Raw genomic sequence first — 20191 nt, 5'->3', positions numbered from 1 at the left:
GCCGAAGAAAGTTGCGACCATGGTGACAGCAGGGGACACGGGAGAAGCAGAAAAATACAGAACTATGCGGACCAAGGCGAGAGCAGGGCAGGAGGGACATGGGAGAAAGAGGAAGCAGAAAAAAAGACAAGAGAAAGATGCGGACTGTGGCTATGGAAGAAAGTGGAATCAGAAAAAAAGACGACATATGGTGATCATGAATAGAGGGAAGGAAGGAGATGGTGCCCACATAGGGGAAGGTTCCTGTAGAGTGGAAGGGAAGGGAAAAGGAAGAGATGGTGCCCATGGATGGAATGGGAGAAGGGAGCTGGGAGGAGATGGTGCACATTTGGACCACGCGATTAATTGTGCAATTAAAAGTGTACTGCCCTATTTCAGATATAATGTACGACTTCACTACAGAACCTAGAAGACATGAAGTGCACAGTTTTGCATTACCATTGTGGTGTCATGTCTCTAGCTCTTCAACAGCTCAGTTCAGCTCTCAGTGGATATTCCAGCTGGTTTTTTGCAAACTAAAATGCTTCCACTATATTTAAACAAAATTCTTCAAAGAAGTTCCTTATATTTAAGTTTATTAGATTCTTTTTATTTCATCTTTCTGTGGTACAACCAAAGCAGTTCACATATTACATACAGGTAATGCAATTAGGTGTCTAGTCACCAGTCCATCTGCACCTTTGGTTTCCTCGCCTTGCCTGTTTGAGCCCCATAGGAAAATGTGTGCTGGAGAAGAAGCTTATGGGGCTGTATAACCACAAAGTTGAGCAAGAACTATGATCAACAGGTACAAATGCAACAGCTTTAGCTCTCCACAGCCATCACTTAAAGAAATACAAACTGCAGCGTCCCCATCCCCTCCATTATGTATGGATGACCAAACAGCTGGAACCAGGAAGAGAATTAAATGTGATGTACTTAAGTTTTAGAAAACCTTTTCGCACAGTTCTACCCTAAAGTGACCAAGTTAGAAACCAGTTGAGCAGAAGGTGACAAAGGACAGTGGTAAATGGAGTTCACTCTGAAGGGATACTACCAGCAATATGCCACAAGATCAGTTCTTGGTCAGGTTCTTTTTAAAAAGTTTCAAAACAATATAGCTGTCTGATAAACTTTACTTCTTTGTGGATAATAACGAAATCTGAAATATAGTAAACATGAGGTGGGAACTAGAGAAGCTTCAAAAATGTTTCATAAGTAGAGAGGTGTGGTAGCCGTGTTAGTCCACTCTTAAAGGTTATCAATAGAAATCAAACAAAATAAAACATGGAAAAGAAAATAAGATGATACCTTTTTTATTGGACATAACTTAATACATTTCTTGATTAGCTTTCGAAGGTTGCCCTTCTTCGTCCTAAGAATGTTTCAGAATTTATCAGCTGAGATTTAAAGCTAAAATTACAGGATCATGCATTTGGGCTGCAAAAGCCCAAGGGAGCAGTACAGTATAGGGGATGAAGTACTTCTGTGCACAACAGAAGAGTAGGACTTATGAATGAGCATAAAATGATGATCTTAAGGTGGCCAAACAGGTAGAAAAGGCGGCAGCAAAAGCCAGGTTACCTGGGTGCATAGGGAGAAGAATGGCCAGGAGGAAAAATACAGAGACACCTTCATCTCCTCTGGTGAGACTATTTAAAATATTGTGTACAATTATAAGAACATACGAGTAGCCATACTGGGTCAGACCAATAGTCCATCTAGCCCAATATCCTGTTTTCTAAACAGTGGTCAAGCCAGGTCACAAGTACCTGGCAGAAACCCAAATCGTGGCAACACTACTACAAATCCCAGGGCATGTGTCTCTCAATAGCAGACTATGGACTTTTCCTCCAGGAATTTGTCCAAACCTGAAAAATGCAACTTCAACAAGATATAAACAGGATGGAGTCAGGTCAGATAGTATCAACTAGAATGGTCAGTGGTCTCTGTCATAAAGCATATGGGGACAAAGATCTCAATACGTGTAACTTGTAGAAAAGGCAGGTGAGGAAGGAGTAAGACATTTAAAAAAATCTGCATGGCATAAGTACACAGGAGACAGTTCTTTTTCACCTGAAAGGATATTATGGAATAAAGGGGCACAGGATGAAAGAGGACAGACTCAAGAGTAATCTAAAGAACCACTTCTTTGTGGAAAGGGAGAAACAGCCTCCTGATGGAGGTAATGAAGATGAAGACTAGCTAAATTCAAGGAACAATGGAACAAGCACACAGGATCTCAAAAGGATGCCCAGTCTTCCAATATCCTAAGGCCTTCCTGCAATATTTCACAGTCTGCATGCATTTCAACCAACCTTGAATACTTGTGTGTAATCTGCAAATTTCATTAACTCACTCGTCATTCCGATTTCCCTATCATTTATAAATATGTTAAATAGCACCAGTCCCGCTTTCTGTTGGTGTGCCTCAGGGTTCTGTCCTTGGACCCCTCCTCTTCTCCATCTATACTTCTTCCCTTGGTACCCTGATTTCATCCCATGGCTTCCAGTACCATCTTTACGCTGATGACTCTCAGATCTACTACATCTCCACCCCTGAAATCTCAACCTCGATCCAGGACAAAATCTCAGCCTGCTTGTCTGACATTGCTGCTTGGATGTCTCAACGCCATCTAAAGCTCAACATGACCAAAACGGAACTTCTCATTTTCCCCCTAAACCCACTCTTCCCCCTTTCTATATCTCTGTTAATGGCTCTCACATCCTCCCTGTCTCCTCGGCTCGTAACCTTGGAGTCATCTTTGATTCCTCTCTCTCCCTCTCTGCCCATATTCAACAGATCGCCAAAACCTGTCGCTTCTGTATCTACAATATTAGCAAAATCCGCCCCTTCCTTTCTGAATACGCTGCCAGAACCCTTATCCACACCCTTGTCGCCTCTCGCTTGAACTATTGCAATTTACTTCTCACTGGTCTTCTGATCAGCCATCTCTCTCCTCTCCAATCTGTCCAAAATTCTGCGGCACGACTTGTTTTCCGCCAGAATCATTATACCCACACTAGCCTGCTCCTCAAGTCACTTCACTGGCTCCCTGTCCACTTCCGCATTGTTTAAACTTCTCGTACTGACCTTTAAATGCATCCACTCTGCAGCCCCCCATTACCTCTCCGCTCTCATCTCTCCCTACATTCCTCCCCGTGAACTCCGCTCACTGGACAAGTCTCTCTTGTTGTCCTTCTCCTCCACTGCTAACTCCAGGCTTCGCTCCTTTTCTCTCACGGCACCTTATGCCTGGAATAGCCTTCCTGGACCTATATGTCTAGCTCCATCTCTACCTGTTTCCAAATCTATGCTGAAAACCCACCTTTTCACTGCTGCTTTTAGCTCCTAGCCACAATTGCCCTCCCCTTGTCCCTTCCTCCCTTCTCACCTATTACTTCCCTCACCCGTAACTGTCTTGTCTGTATTATTTAGATTGTAAGCTCTTTTGAGCAGGGACTGTCTCTTTGTATTAGGTGTTCAGCGCTGCGTGCGTCTGGTAGTGCTATACAAATGCTAATAATAATAGTGATCCCTGTAGGACTCCACTGTTCACCCTCCTCCATTGACAAAAATGACCACTTAACCCTACCCTCTGTTTTCTGTCCAATAACCAATTCCTACTCCACACCAGAACCTTGCCTCCTATCCCATGACTCTAATCTTCTCAGACGTCTCTCACGAATAACATTATCAAACGCTTTCTGAAAATCTGGATACAGTACATCATCCGGCTCACTTTTATCCACACGTTTATCCACACCTTCAAAGAAATGAAGCAAATTGGTGAGGCAAGACTTCCCTCGGCTGAACCCATGCTGACTCTGTTCCATTAAGTCATGTTTGTCTACGTGTTCCGTAATTTTATTTTTCTAACTGTTTCCACTATTTTGCCCAGCACCAATATCAGGTTCACCAGTCTATAGTTTCCCAGATCACCCCTAGAACCATTTTTAATAATCGGTGTCACATTGGCCTTACTCCAATTTTCAGGTACTAATGACAATTTTAACAACAGGTTACAGCAGATCATAAGTACATAAGTAGTGCCATACTGGGAAAGACCAAAGGTCCATCTAGCCCAGCATCCTGTCACCAACAGTGGCCAATCCAGGTCAAGGGCACCTGGCACGCTCCCCAAACGTAAAAACATTCCAGACAAGTTATACCTAAAAATGAGGAATTTTTCCAGTCCATTTAATAGCGGTCTATGGACTTGTCCTTTAGGAATCTATCTAACCCCTTTTTAAACTCCGTCAAGCTAACCGCCCGTACCACGTTCTCCGGCAATGAATTCCAGAGTCTAATTACACGTTGGGTGAAGAAAAATTTTCTCCGATTCGTTTTAAATTTACCACACTGTAGCTTCAACTCATGCCCTCTAGTCCTAGTATTTTTGGATAGCGTGAACAGTCGCTTCACATCCACCCGATCCATTCCACTCATTATTTTATACACTTCTATCATATCTCCCCTCAGCCGTCTCTTCTCCAAGCTGAAAAGCCCTAGCCTTCTCAGCCTCTCTTCATAGGAAAGTCGTCCCATCCCCACTATCATTTTCGTCGCCCTTCGCTGTACCTTTTCCAATTCTACTATATCTTTTTTGAGATACGGAGACCAGTACTGAACACAATACTCCAGGTGCGGTCGCACCATGGAGCGATACAACGGCATTATAACATCCGCACACCTGGACTCCATACCCTTCCTAATAACACCCAACATTCTATTCGCTTTCCTAGCCGCAGCAGCACACTGAGCAGAAGGTTTCAGCGTATCATCGACGACGACACCCAGATCCCTTTCTTGATCCGTAACTCCTAACGCGGAACCTTGCAATACGTAGCTATAATTCGGGTTCCTCTTACCCACATGCATCACTTTGCACTTGTCAACATTGAACTTCATCTGCCACTTGCACGCCCATTCTCCCAGTCTCGCAAGGTCCTCCTGTAATCGTTCACATTCCTCCTGCGACTTGACGACCCTGAATAATTTTGTGTCATCGGCGAATTTAATTACCTCACTAGTTATTCCCATCTCTAGGTCATTTATAAATACATTAAAAAGCAACGGACCCAGCACAGACCCCTGCGGGACCCCACTAACTACCCTCCTCCACTGAGAATACTGGCCACGCAATCCTACTCTCTGCTTCCTATCTTTCAACCAGTTCTTAATCCATAATAATACCCTACCTCCGATTCCATGACTCTGCAATTTCTTCAGGAGTCTTTCGTGCGGCACTTTGTCAAACGCCTTCTGAAAATCCAGATATACAATATCAACCGGCTCCCCATTGTCCACATGTTTGCTTACCCCCTCAAAAAATGCATTAGATTGGTGAGGCAAGACTTCCCTTCACTAAATCCGTGCTGACTTTGTCTCATCAGTCCATGTTTTTGTATATGCTCTGCAATTTTATTCTTAATAATAGCCTCCACCATCTTGCCCGGCACCGACGTCAGACTCACCGGTCTATAATTTCCCGGATCTCCTCTGGAACCCTTCTTAAAAATCGGAGTAACATTGGCTACCCTCCAGTCTTCCGGTACTACACTCGATTTTAGGGACAGATTGCATATTTCTAACAGTAGCTCCGCAAGTTCATTTTTTAGTTCTATTAATACTCTGGGATGAATACCATCAGGTCCCGGTGATTTACTACTCTTCAGCTTGCTGAACTGACCCATTACATCCTCCAAGGTTACAGAGAATTTGTTTAGTTTCTCCGACTCCCCCGCTTCAAATATTCTTTCCGGCACCGGTGTCCCCCCCCCCAAATCCTCCTCGGTGAAGACCGAAGCAAAGAATTCATTTAATTTCTCCGCTACGGCTTTGTCCTCCTTGATCGCCCCTTTAACACCATTTTCGTCCAGCGGCCCAACCGACTCTTTGGCCGGTTTCCTGCTTTTAATGTATCTAAAAAAGTTTTTACTATGTATTTTTGCTTCCAACGCTAATTTCTTCTCAAAGTCCTTTTTTGCCCTCCTTATCTCCGCTTTGCATTTGGCTTGGCATTCCTTATGATCTATCCTGTTACTTTCAGTTGGTTCTCTTCTCCACTTTCTGAAGGATTGTTTTTTGGCTCTAATGATTTCCTTTATCTTACTGTTTAGCCACGCCGGCTGACGTTTAGTCTTTTTTCCCTTTTTTCTAATACGTGGAATATATTTGTCCTGAACCTCCAGGATGGTGTTTTTAAACAGCATCCACGCCTGATGCAAGTTTTTTACTCTGCGAGCTGCTCCTTTCAGTCTTTTTTTCACCATTTTTCTCATTTTGTCGTAATCAGCAATTTCATGCTTCAGTTCTTTGAGTACCCTTGGATGTATGCCATCCAGGCCAGTGATTTACTACTCTTTGTCAGTTTGGCTCAGTACATCTTCCAGGTTCACCAAGATTACTTTCAGTTCCTCCGCATCACCACCCTTGAAAACCATTTCCAGTACAGGCAGATCTCATATCTTCTTCCGTAAAGTCAGAAGCAAAGAATTCATTCAGCTCCTCCACTATGGCCTTGTCCTCCGAGTGCCCCTTTTGCTCCTTCGTGATCCAACAGTCTCACACATTTCCTCACAGGCTTTCTGCTTCTGATGTCCTTGAAAAATTTGTTACTGTGAGTTTTAGCCTCTGCGGTAAGTTCATATTCTCTTTTAGCCTTATTAATGCTTTGTATCTGACTTGCCAGTGTTTATGTTGCTGCTTGTTTTCTTCATTTGGGTCCTTTTTCCATTCTTTGAAGAACAATATTTTGGCTAATAACCTCTTTTACTTCACCTTTTAACCATGCTGGCTGTCGTTTTCTCTTCTTTCCAATTTTGCAAAGAGGTGGAATGCATCTGGTCTGGACTTCCAAGATAGTAAGTCTGAATAACGTCCACAGTGGTATTTCTGAATAACGTCCATGCCTGATTCAGTGTCCTAACCTTAGCAACCAATCCTTTTAGCTTCTTTTCAACCATTTTCCTCATTTTATTCTAGTTGCCCTTTCGAAAATTAAATACAGCTACAGTAGATTTCCTTTACAGGTTCAGCCCACATAGTAGCTCAAACTTTATCATGTTATGATCACTGTCTCCCAGAGCACCCAAAATCGCCAAATCTTGTACTATGCCCTGCACACCATTAAGGATTAGATCCAAAATGGCTCCCCCTCTCATCGGTTCCTGGACCAGTTGCTCCAAGAAGCAGTCATTTATTACATCTAGAAATTTTACCTCCATGGCACTCCCTGATATAATATTTATCCAGTCAATATCATGGAAATTGAAATCACCCATTATTATAGCGTTGCCCAATTTGTCAGCTTTCCTAATCTCTGTAAACATTTCTTCATCTATCTGTTCGTTCTGTCCCGACGTACGGTAGTACAGCACTACAAGAATACTCCTTCCCTTTACACATGGAATTTCTAGCTATAATGATACCATGTTGCTATTTGTTTCATGCAGAATGTTTCTTTTATTTGACTCAATTCCCTCTTTAACATATAGCGCACACCCCCTCCCCCCTCCAATTTGATCCTCTCTATCATTGTGTTACAATTTGTACCCTGTTAACCCAGTGTCCCATTGATTGCCCTCTTTCCACCAAGCCATATCTACCTCATTATTCAGTACTATATACTCTTAACGCCCATCTTATTTTTTGGGGCTTCTAGAATTTGTATACAGGCACTTCAAACTGTGCTTTTTTCCTTGATCTACAAGCTGCTTAGAAGTTGAAGGAGATAATGTGCATCCTTTGTCCTGCTTTCTCATATTTTTAAAGAAAATTTATCAAAATCACAAAATTTCAAAAATTATAAAAATTTAATGATCGATGAAGATTTGCAAAGTGTTGTTTTTGAAGACTGTGATAGCAACGTTGATGATCCTTATAGGAATTATCTGAAAATGGCAAAAATGCTGAACTTGATGCAAGACATTTGTGAAAGGTTATTGATTTAATCTATACTCTGTTGCTGCACTGCTGGAATGTGCTGAATTAACATTTATAATTGGGGGCTGTTATTTTTGATAGGTAATGGGGAAGCAGAAATAGGAGTATTTGAAAAACCTGACTCTCAAGATTGCTGGTCTTTCTCAGCTTACAGACACTCAGAATCTTAAAAGCAAGACTTTAGGACCTGCATAGAAATATCTTACGTGAGGGGACAGACAATACAATAAACACATTCATGCACATCAAATACATAAACATTTTATAGAACAAATAGAATGCTATATAAAGGGATCATGATTTGATGAACCAAGTAGGGTAGACTGAAGACTAACATAAGGAAGAATGATTCTCAGAAAAAGAACGACAGGCATTGAACAGCATTTCCCTGTAGACAGTGATGGCAAAAATGGTGCCTGAACTATGAGATATCAAGCAGTGAGCATGGTAATCACAGCAAGCAACTAAGATCTACAGAGTTTCAACAAGCAAAGAAAATTACCTGACTAAACTAAACTTGGTGGTCCTTCTTGCCTATCAAATTCTGTTTATAATTAAAACAGGGTACTTTCTGTACAAATTTAGGGCGTCTTTTACTAAGGCACGTGCATGTTTTTAGTGCGCTGAAACTGTGGGCGCGCTAAACATTAGAGACAGCCACAGGAATGCTAAAAACGTGAGTGCGCCTTAGTAAGAGACGCCCTAAGCTTCTTATTCTGCAATCATCTGCAGACAACTTTTGGGGAACACAGAGTGTTACAGATACCAGTTGCTAATTAACACATCACTAAGAAAATACCTTAAGCACATTAAATCATTTTTCTTTTTATACAGAATTTCCTCCTTGAAAGATTATATAGCATTGCACTTTCAAGTCAACATCTAAAAAATGGATAAAATAAAAATTAGGGTGCAGGCCCAAGGAGTAAAGTAAGGCAGCACCCACTTTCAGCAGAATCTCCCATCAGCCAAAAGAGATGCCAAGGGTTGTCTCGGTGGACCTGCCATCCCCTAACTTGGCACAGTGTAGATCCCTGTGTTTTATGCAGAGTGACCCAAGCTGTTGCTGGGGGTTGAGGGGGAATAGAGAGCTTGTGAAGAAAAATAAGGAGTAAGAATTCTAACAAATTACAGAAACAGAAATATGAGAAATTGAAACCTAAATTCCTTGGGTGTTCTAAGCAATTTGTTTTGCTACACAGTGGGTAGTGATAGCTGGATATTAGTAGGCAGGGGAATCCAAGCCAGTGTGTCCATATCACTGTAGTTAGGTCCCACGTTACTTATGGTATATGAATTCTATTGCATAAAATATCTGGCCTTTACTGCCCACAAATTGCAGACTATCAATTATCAACTGAAAATAAAGACACACCAGCGGACAGCAGTGTCATGGCTCCTGAGTAGTGGCAGGCACACACTCCAATCCCATAATTCACGCAATAAAGATGGTTCATGCTGCAGGAACCGGTACGCGGCTTCCATCAAGTCACGAAGTTTCATTCGCCTGCGCCCATAACGGATTGTGCTCGAGTCTGAACTCTCCAGAAAGAGTCTCTGGAATACTGGTGAAGAAACCTGAAAATATCGCAAGGCAAACCTGTAGAAGAGGTAAGAACACATCCAGAAAATATTGAGATACTCCCAATACATCACAGCAACGTGCCAGCAAGTGCAAGTGTGTTTTCACACCAAGCACAGGGCTGGCAATACACTTCCAATATAAAATACAAGCTAACATGTAGACAAGGACAAGCTAATATCTGCATGATATATGAGACGTCAACAAAAAAGAGGAACTCCCCCCCCCCCCCCCCAAAAAAAAAAAAAAAGTATGTGTAGGGACTAACTTATATTACACTACCCTAGTTAGAAGAGCATCAAATACAAATCCATACAATATAGGGATTTCTCTCTTCTGGGCACCAACTGATGGAATTCCATTCCTAATAAAATAAGATGGATCGCCAACTACTTGACTTTCAGTAAATCCTTAAAGGCCTTTCTCTTCACCAAGTTCCTACATTAACTGTAACTAATAAATGCTTAAACAGTATTGATTATTTACTATTGATTAAATCTCAATATGTTGTATATTCTTTACACACACTACAATTTGTATCCACAATATATTGTATGAACTCTGTTATTACTATTCATATTGTAAGCCACATTGAACTAAATAATATTTGGATAATGTGGGATATAAGCATCAATTAAATAAACTCCACAGCTGAGCAAACTGAAGCTAGTTACCCCAAATATTTGTTAGCAAACTAAGCAAAGCAGATCACAAATCCAAGAGGTATGTGAGAACAAAACAATCCTAACTTCCAGGGTTTGGTTTCACTCAATCTACTTTTGACTGATCATCTACTAATTACTTGACTGATTGTAAATGTAATTTCAATAATACATTTGAGTAAATAAAATCAACATTTAAAAAAAACCTGTTTGCCCAGACCTCGGAATTCAGTTCCTGGAACATTGTTGTGTATGTACATGCAAGAAAAAAAAATACTTTTGCTGAAGTTCTTTTCTTGCACAGTTCATGGGTGATTCTACCGTATGAAATCTAAGTAACAACAACTTCCAAAGGCAGTTTTCTTGGCAGATCTGCTTTTATATTGCAACCAAAAATAAAGGCAATTCTGATAGAACAAAGTGGAATCTAGGATTATTTCTTCCATTATGTTTAATATCTTTGACCTAGACCAACTGCCACCTGTGAAGTCTATTAAATCAAGCATTATAGAAATGACAAGTGGTAGAATGGCCCTTAAAAAGCTCAGCTGGAGTTAATCCTGCTGCATAGGATGACTAGGTCCAAGGAATCAACAATAAAAAGCATAATATCAATATACACAAAACATGACTGGGGGGAGGGGGGGCGGACATCAGGTCGCCTATATCCCTAAAACTTTTGGTAGAAAAGCCAATGATTTGATTACATAATATACCGCTTAGTACAAACTGCATTTTCAAGCGGTTTACAGTACAAAAGAAGTCAATAGGTGTTCAAATAAACCCAACAATACAATTATTTCATCAAATTAAATAAAATAAATCAGTCATCCCAGTCTAAAATGCTGCATTTCAGCCCTAGCACAGACCACAATGAGCTGTCAGCACTGCAGCTGGGCTCAAGGAGACAGAATGCAGCAGATACAGAGAAGTTGGAGGGAAGAAAGAAGCCAAGGGTATAAAAGCTTGAAGGAAGTTAGAAGCAAGAAGCCAAAAGCAGTGGAAACAAAGACTAAAAACATTAAGACAAAAAGAGGAACACACAAAAAAAGGAAAATACATCCCCTGCTCCTAAACATTCTTAGCTGGTACCCAAATGTTTTATTTAATTTATCCACCCTTGCACACACATTATATTACTCTGACTTTTTCCCAACTCCAGTAAATAACTGAGCAAATGCTCTTTACACCCCAGGCCCTTAATGGGACAGAGACACGGAGAAAGCTGCTACTCACGGAAGCACATCAGGATGACTCCCAATCAGTTTACTCATGGCCACACAATGTCTTTCATGTAAGTCATGATTTATTTGATTCCCTGCTTTGATGGCATCTGCATTCCTCTGCAGCAAATCCAGGAGTAGCGGACGAAGCTGACGGCCAATCAGTGAGGTGTATTCTTTGTCCAGCAATAGCTGTGCTAAGGCACCGAGGATATACTGACGGTCCTGAGATGTCCAGATCTGCAAAACATAATTTCAGTTTGGGTCACATCATTCTACTACTAAACTTCTACTCAACACATGTACTATTTTCCCCCATAAACTCTATCATCAATTCTCCCTAGGTAGAAAAAAAAAAGTGATTGGGAAAATTAGGTTCTTACCTTGGTAATTTCAGCTAGCTCCACTGCCTCTTCAGTATTTGAAGCTTCCAAAGCAGTATAACAAACCGCAATGGGAATAACGAACTTTCCTTACAGCGAACGATGGCCCCATAACAAGGGCATGAACTCAAAAGGATGGAATGAACACATCCTCCTGGAGGGAATAAACTCGTCCTCCTCTTTGTATTTATGGAGGGAATACACACATCCTCCTGGAGAGAATGAACTCAACCTCCTACACATGGAGGGAATGAACTCATCCTCCTATAAGTGAACAAGAATCCTGAAGACTGTTTTCCAACTTTCTCCCAAGGAAGGATTAGAACTTCAGGAAACAAGAACAGAACCTGAAAAAGATTCACAGCATACAGACAATCATACAGGGAGGGCTCATGGCTTCTTCTGCTATGACTAAAGGAAAGAAAATTACCAAGGTAAGAACCTAATTTTCCCTTCCTTGTCATCAAGCAGATGAAGCCATTACGTATGGGATGTATCAAAGCAATCCCTATATAGGGTGGGAAGTCACACCACGCGTTAGCATTTGTGCTCCAAAACGCGCATCCCTCCTAGCAGCCACATCCAGCCTGTAATGTCTGGCAAATAAGAGCTTCGAAGCCCATGTTGCTGCACTGCAAATCTCATGAAGAGAGAGTGCTCCAGTTTCAGCCCAAGAGGAAGAAATCGCTCTTGTAGAATGTGCCTTAAAGGCATCAGGCGGAGGCCGGCCGGCAAGCAGATAAGCGGAAAAGATAGCTTCTTTGAGCCAGCGGGCAATAGTGGCTTTAGACGCTGGAGACCCTCTGCGAGAACCTGATAGTAAAACAAACAAATGATCAGAGGTCCTGAAAGAATTAGTAACTCGCAGATACTGCAACAGAGTCCTGCGCACATCCAACAGGTGCAACTGCCCAAGGATTCTGGAAACTCCTCCTTAACAAAAGAGGGTAGAAAAATAGGCTGCTTTAGGTGAAACGCTGAAACCACCTTAGGCATGAAGGAAGGCACGGTACGAACCGTGACCCCAGACTCTGAAAATTGCAGAAATGGGTCTCGACAGGACAGCGCCTGGAGTTCTGACACCCGTCTCGCCGAACTAATGGCCACCAGAAAAATGGCCTTTAGTGTCAAATCTTTCTCTGAAGCTCGCCTTAGCGGCTCAAAGGAGAACCCTGCAGAGCCTTCAAAACTAGCCCAGGTTCCAAGCTGGACAAAGTGCCCGCATGGGAGGACGGAGCTGAAGCACCCTTCTAAGAAACCGGGCCACATGAGCAGCAAAAGACACGCCTGCAACCTTACCACGAATGGAGGCCAATGCTGCCACTTGCACCCGCAGGGAATTATAGGCCAAGCCTTTTTGTACACCATCCCGCAAAATGTCCAGAATCGGCGAGACAGGAGCCCGCATGGTGTGATCGCTTTGAAACACACCAAGCCTCAAACTGGCGCCAGATCCTGGCATAAGCCACAGAAGTGGACCGTTTGCGGGCCTGCAGGAGAGTGGAAATAACATTATTGGAATAGCCTTTGCCTCTCAATTGCGCCCTCTCAATGGCCATGCCGTAAGACCAAAACGGCAGGCGTCCTCCATGGCCACAGGTCCCTGCGACAACAGGTTCGTACCAGAAGTAAAGGAAGGGGAGCCTCCACTAGCATCTGTCGGAGGTCCGCACACCAAGGCCCCCTGGGCCAATCCGGGGCGATGAGAACCACTTCTCCTGGGTGAAGCCGAATCCGCAGGAGCACATGCCCTATCAAGGGCCACGGAAGGAACACCTACCAGAGGCCCAGAGGCCAGGGTTGAGCCAAGGCATCCAACCCGGCTGAGCGAGGATCTCGCCGTCTGCTGAAAAGCACGGGACTTTGGCAGTTGAGCTTGTCACCATAAGATCCATTACGGGCTTGCCCCATTTGGCACATATCTGCAGGAATACTTCGTCTGCCAGTTCCCACTCCGCTGGATCGATTCGATGCCTACTTAGATAATCGGCTTGCACGTTGCTCTGACCTGCAATGTGAGCTGCTGACAGAAACTGTAGATGCAGCTCGGCCCAGTGGTAAATCTGTTCGGCCTGCGCGGCCAGCACTCTGCACTGAGTGCCGCCTTGTCGGTTTATGTAGGCCACTGTTGTCGTGTTGTCCAACATCACTCTGACAGCCAATCCTTCCAGGGTCACTTGAAAGGCCAGAAGCGCCTGAAACACTGCTTTCAACTCTAGGCGATTGATGGACCACTCCGACTCGTCGGGTATCCAAAGACCCTGGGCATGCTTCCCCTTGCAATGTGTGCCCCAGCCCTTCAGGCTGGCATCTGTCACCACTAGGCACCAATCGGGGAGCGCCAGCGGCATTCCTCGCCGCAGCATGCTGTCTGAGAGCCACCACTCCATGTTGAGTCGGGCCGCAGGGAGCCAAGAGTCTGCATTGATAATCCTGAGATACTGGAGACCATCGCTGAAGCAGGGAATACTGCAGAGGTCTCAGGTGCGCTCTCGCCCAGGGCACCAAATCCAAGGTGGCCGTCATCGATCCCAACAGCTGGACAATGTCCCAAGCTCGCGGGTGAGAACAATCAGCCTGCTGTCCTTGGAGAACACCTGCTACAGGTATGTATCATTTGCTTTCTCCGAGGACAAGCAGGCTGCTTGTTCTCACGATTGGGGTATCCCTAGCTCTCAGGCTCACTCAAAACAAGAACCCAGGTGAATTGAACCTCGCAACGGTGAGGGCATAACAGAAATTGACCTACGAAGAACAACTAACAGAGTGCAGAATAAAATCGGGTCCTGGAGGGTGGAGTTGGATTCAAACCCCAAACAGATTCTGCAGCACCGACTGCCCAAACCGACTGTCGCGTCGGGTATCCTGCTGGAGGCAGTAATGAGATGTGAATGTATGGACAGATGACCCACGTCGCAGCCTTTGCAAATCTCTTCAATAGTGGCTGACTTCAAGTGGGCCACTGACGCTGCCATGGCTCTAACACTATGAGCCGTGACATGACCCTCAAGAGCCAGCCCAGCTTGGGCGTAAGTGAAGGAAATGCAATCTGCTAGCCAATTGGAGATGGTGCATTTCCCGACAGTGACCCCTTTCCTATTGGGGTCGAAAGAAATAAATAATTGGGCGGACTGTCTGTGGGGCTGTGTCCGCTCCAGATAGAAGGCCAACACTCGCTTGCAGTCCAATGTGTGCAACTGACGTTCAGCAAGGCGGGCATGTGGTCTGGGAAAGAATGTTGGCAAGACAATTGACTGGTTAAGATGGAACTCCGACACCACCTTTGGCAGGAACTTAGGGTGAGTGCGGAGGACTACTCTGTTATGATGAAATTTGGTATAAGGAGCATGACCTACCAGAGCTTGAAGCTCACTGACTCTACGAGCTGAAGTAACTGCCACCAAGGAAATGACCTTCCAGGTCAAGTACTTCAGATGGCAGGAATTCAGTGGCTCAAAAGGAGGTTTCATCAGCTGGGTGAGGACGACGTTGAGATCCCATAACACTGCAGGAGGCTTGACTGGGGGCCTTGACAAAAGCAAGCCTCTCATGAATCGAACGACTAAAGGCTCTCCAGAGATGGCTTTACCCTCTACACGATGATGGTAAGCACTAATCGCACTAAGGTGATTCCTTACTGAGTTGGTCTTGAAGATAGACTCTGATAAGTGCAGAAGGTATTCAAGCAGGTTCTGTGCAGGACAAGAACGAGGTTCTAGGGCCTTGCTCTCACACACCAACGACAACCTCCTCCACTTGAAAAAGTAACTCTTTTAGTGGAATCCTTTCTAGAGGCAAGCAAGACACACGGAAGACACCTCAGACAAACCCAACGAAACAAAATCTACGCCCTCAACATCCAGGCCGTGAGAGCCAGAGACTGAAGGTTGGGGTGCAGAAGCGCTCAGTCGTTCTGCGAAATGAGAGTCAGAAAACACTCCAATCTCCACGGTTCTTCAGAAGACAACTCCAGAAGTAGAGGGAACCAGATCTGATGGGGCCAAAAAGGCGCTATCAGAATCATGGTGCCGTGGTCTTGCTTGAGCTTCAGTAAGGTCTTCCCCACCAAAGGTATGGGAGGATAAGCATACAGGAGGCCGGTCCCCCAATGGAGGAGAAAGGCATCAGGCGCTAGTCTGCCGTATACCTGTAGTCTGGAACAAAACAGAGGCAGCTTGTGGTTGGCCTGGGAGGCGAAAAGGTCTACCGAGAGCGTGCCCCACTCTCGGAAGATCTTGCGTACCACTCTGGAATGGAGCGACCACTTATGCGGTGCATGACTCTGCTCAGTCTGTCAGCCAGACTGTTGTTTACACCTGCCAGGTATGTGGCTTGGAGAAGCATGCCGAACTGGCAGGCCCAACGCCACATCCCGACGGCTTCCTGACACAGGGGGCGAGATCCGGTGCCCCCCTGCTTGTTGATGTAATACATTGCAACCTGATTGTCCTGTCCGAATTTGGATGATTTGGCAGGACAGCCGATCTCTGAAGGCCTTCAGTGCGTTCCAGACCGCTCAGAGCACCAGGAGGTTGATCTGAAGATCTTGTTCCTGAGGGACCACAGCCCCTGGGTGTGGAGCCCATCGACATGAGCTCCCCACCCCAGGCGAGATGCATCCTTCGTCAGCACCTTCGTGGGCTGCGGAATTTTGGAATGGACGTCCCAGAGTCAAATTGGTCCAAATGGTCCACCAGTGCAGCGAATTGTGTCAAGTGAGGGACAGGCGGATGACATCTTCTAGATTCCCGGTAGCTTGACACCACTGGGAAGCTAGGGTCCATTGAGCAGGTCTCATGTGAAGGCGGGCCATGGGAGTCACATGAACCGTGGAGGCCATATGATCCAGGAGTCTCAACATCTGCCGAGCTGTGACTTGCTGGGACGCTCTGGTCTGGGAAGCGAGGGACAGGAGGTTGTGGGCCCTCGCTTCGGGGAAGAAAGGCCTGAGCCGTCTGTGAATTCAGCAGGAGCTCCTATGAATTCCAGAGATTGGCTGGCTGGAGATGGGACTTTGGGTAATTTATCACAAACCCCAGCAGCTCCAGGAGGTGAATAGTGCACTGCATGGACCGGAGAGCCCCTGCCTCCGAGGTGTTCTTGACAAGCCAATCGTCGAGAATACGGGAACACGTGCACTCCCAGCTTGCATAGATACGCCGCGACCACCACGAGGCACTTCGTGAACACCCGTGGGGCAGAGGCGAGCCCAAAGGGCAGCACACATACTGAAAGTGCCGTGTCCCCAGATGGAATCTGAGATACTGTCTGTGAGCTGGCAGTATCGGGATGTGAGTGTAAGCGTCCTTTAAATCCAGGGAACATAGCCAATCTTCTTTCTGAATCATTGGTAGAAGAGTGCCCAAGGAAAGCGATCCTGAACTTCATCTTTGAACCAGGTTATTTGTTCAGGCCTCTCAGGTCTGGGATGGGGCGCATCCCCCCTGTTTTCTTTTCCACAAGGAATACCTGGAATAGAATCCCTGCCCTTCCTGCCCGGGTGGCACGGGCTCGACCGCATTGGCGCTGAGAAGGGCGGAGAGTTCCTCTGCAAGTACCTGCCTGTGATGGGAGCTGAAGGATTGAGCTCCCGGTGGGCAATTTGGTGGAATAGAGGCCAAATTCAGGGTGTGCCCACACCGCACTATTTGGAGAACCCACTGGTCGGAGGTTATCAAGGCCACCTTTGGTGAAAAACTTTCAATCTCCCTCCGACCGGCAGGCCGGTCCGGCACGGACACTTTGATGGCGCTATGTTCCCATGGATCCAGTCCAAAAGCCCGTCCCTGACTTTTGCTGTGGAGGCGCAGGGGGCTGCTTGGGCGCACGCTGTTGACTGGGAACGAGCGCGCTGGGGACTGTCCCTGTGCCTGAGGAGGCCTTTGGGCCGGCTGGGTGTACCTGTGCTTGTTGTAGGCGTAGGGCGCAGCCTGCTGGCCCGGGAAAAAACGTCCACCTGCTGAGGTAGATGCTGAAGGCGCCCGGTGGGAGAGCTTGTCGAGAGTGGTTTCCCGCTGGTGTAGTTGGTCCACCAACTGCTCGACCTTCTCGCCAAAGATGTTATCGCCCCGGCAAGGGACATCCGCCAGTCGTTGCTGGGTGCGGTTGTCCAAGTCAGAGGCATGCAGCCAGGAGAGTCTGCGCATCACTGTACCTTGGGCCGCAGCTCGAGATGCCACATCACAGGTGTCATTGATACCCCTGGACAGGAACTTTCTGCACGCCTTCAGCTGCCTGACCACCTCCTGAAAGGGCCTGGACTGCTCCGGAGGGAGCTTGTCGACCAGGTCCGCCAGTTGCTTCACATTGTTCCGCATGTGAATGCTCGTGTAGAGCTAGTATGACTGGATGAGGGTCATGAGCATGGAAGATTGGTAGGCCTTCCTCCCAACGAGTCCAGAGTGCGAGACTCCCCGCCCCCGGGGGCCCCGAGGCGGTCATCCCTCGAACTCCGTGCTCTCTTGAGAGCAGAGTCCACGACCGCCGAGTCATGAGGCAATTGGAGCCGCATCAACTCTGGGTCAGAATGGATCCTGTATTGGGACTCCGCTTTCTTGGGGATGGTGGGGTCTTGAGGAGATGTGCAATGGCACCGTGGAAGACTCTCTAGGTGGTGATGGATAGTCGAGGACCTCGAGCATCTCAGCCCTCAGCTCATCCACAGAGACCACGGGGAAGGGAATGCAAATAGACATGTCCCTGAAGAAGGAGGCAAAGGAGAGGCTCTCAGGAGGCGAGAGCTTCCTCTCCGGTGAAAAAGTGGGGTCGGAGGGAAGGCCCTCAGACTCCTCTGAGGAAAAATATCTGGTGGTCCTCCTCCTCCCCCCACGAGGCCTCTTTCTCAGTGTCAGACATGAGCTCTTGCAGCTCAGACCTGAACCGGGCCCGTCTCGACTGGGAGGAACCATGTCCTCGATGATGGCGTCGAGCGGTGGACTCCCGCGCCGGTGGGGACGAAGCTCTCTCCATCGAAGTCGCTGGGGATTCCACCTGCATGGCGGTCGACACCGGTGCCGCAAGCGGCGTCGGAGGCCTCGGCATCGGGCTAGAGCACACCGGCTGCCTCCATCAACGGCACCGGGGCGCAAGCTCCCCCGGTGCTGGCAAAGCCTGGCGCATCAACCCTTCCAGAATCCCTGGAAGGATGGCTTGGAGGCACTCGTCAAGGCACCGCTGTCGGGGAAGGCAGGGGGGCCGGTGCGGGTGTCGGTGCCGGAAGCTGCTCGGGTCCAGGAGACAGTACCAAAGCACCCATGGACTGACGCAGCAACACCTCTTCGACCGAGGGGGAACGCTCCTCTCGGCACTGCCGCTTCCTCGGCGTCAAATAATCTCTGGAGGCTCCGTAGCTGGTAGTCCCGGGCGCCGTGTAGCGACCGATGACAGTGCTTTTTGGTTTTCTTTCGGTGCCCGTCATCGGCGCTCGGCGGTAGAGATGAAGAGGAGGTAGAACCCCCCCGGCCTCGAGGGATCGTGTCTGACAGGGTTCAGTCCCGCGATGGCCCTGGGTAGAGGAGTGGCCGGGGCCGATTGCCCGCAGCAGCCATTCTCACCCCCGCCGTTGCCGCAGACCGGCGGGCCAACGTACCGGTACTGAAGATCCGCCGTCGACACCAATGCCGTCGACATCGAGGGGCCGGCGCAAGTTCCAAAAAGACGGTCCCGAAGAACTTGCCCTCGCCACCCGTGTCCCGCTTCCACAAGCCGAGACACAAGGTGCACGTCTTGGTATTCTGCTCTGGCCCAATGGCACTGAGCACCAAGCGTGGGTATCGGTTTGCGAGATCTGCCGGCCGCACCGACCACACTTCTTGAATCCGCTCGGGACCTTCAAGGACATCGACGGAAAAATCACGTCAGCGAAGTCAAAGTCGTTGATGGTGGTGAAAAGCACACCCGAAAAAGAAAATGACCGAGCGGCCAAAAGACCGCGAGGCGCCCCCGTGGCTAAAAGACGACAAGGGGACAAACTTTTCTTTTTTTTTTTTACAGAAGAAAGAAAAAATACGCGTTCGAAAAGAGAAAAAAAACTCGCAGCTAGGCCGCAATCTGGTTTCCGGGGCTGACAGAGAGAGAGACGGTAACACGTCTCTAGCACGGAATAGAAAAAAACTGAGTGAGAACGGTCGCGCACGGGCGGGAAGACAGCCGCGCATGCGCGGTGGGCGTGCCCTGTGTGAGGGACCGCCCGCAAAGTTTTGTTCCGGTTGGTGGGGGCTGCCGTGGACGTCAACCCAGTCGTGAGAACAAGCAGCCTGCTTGTCCTTGGAGAACACCAAGTAAACCCTGGTGTAAATGCCTATGCCTAAATTAGGTGCAGACCGGGTGTATTCTATAACAATGTGCACAGATTTTAAAAACACCCACAACCCACCCATTCCACGCCCGTGCTCATGCCCTCTTTTCAACTATGTG

At 46.8% G+C, this 20191-nt stretch overlaps 1 protein-coding gene across 1 annotated transcript in view; it reads right to left on the bottom strand.

Annotated features, from left to right (window-relative positions):
* Positions 1 to 20191, bottom strand: part of LOC115459060 (midasin-like) — a gene marked incomplete at both ends in the record, with an annotated part of 142006 nt that overhangs the window by 107226 nt on the left and 14589 nt on the right. The window contains 2 exons of the mRNA XM_030188924.1: positions 9302 to 9526; positions 11407 to 11633. Coding sequence (XP_030044784.1) covers positions 9302 to 9526; positions 11407 to 11633 — 452 coding nt within the window. The remainder of the gene's footprint in view (positions 1 to 9301; positions 9527 to 11406; positions 11634 to 20191) is intronic.

Source organism: Microcaecilia unicolor, unplaced genomic scaffold (assembly GCF_901765095.1).
Source record: "Microcaecilia unicolor unplaced genomic scaffold, aMicUni1.1, whole genome shotgun sequence".
NCBI lineage: Eukaryota > Metazoa > Chordata > Amphibia > Gymnophiona > Siphonopidae > Microcaecilia > Microcaecilia unicolor.
Note: the sequence above shows the minus strand (reverse complement) of the source record. Positions and strands in the feature narration are given on the sequence as shown.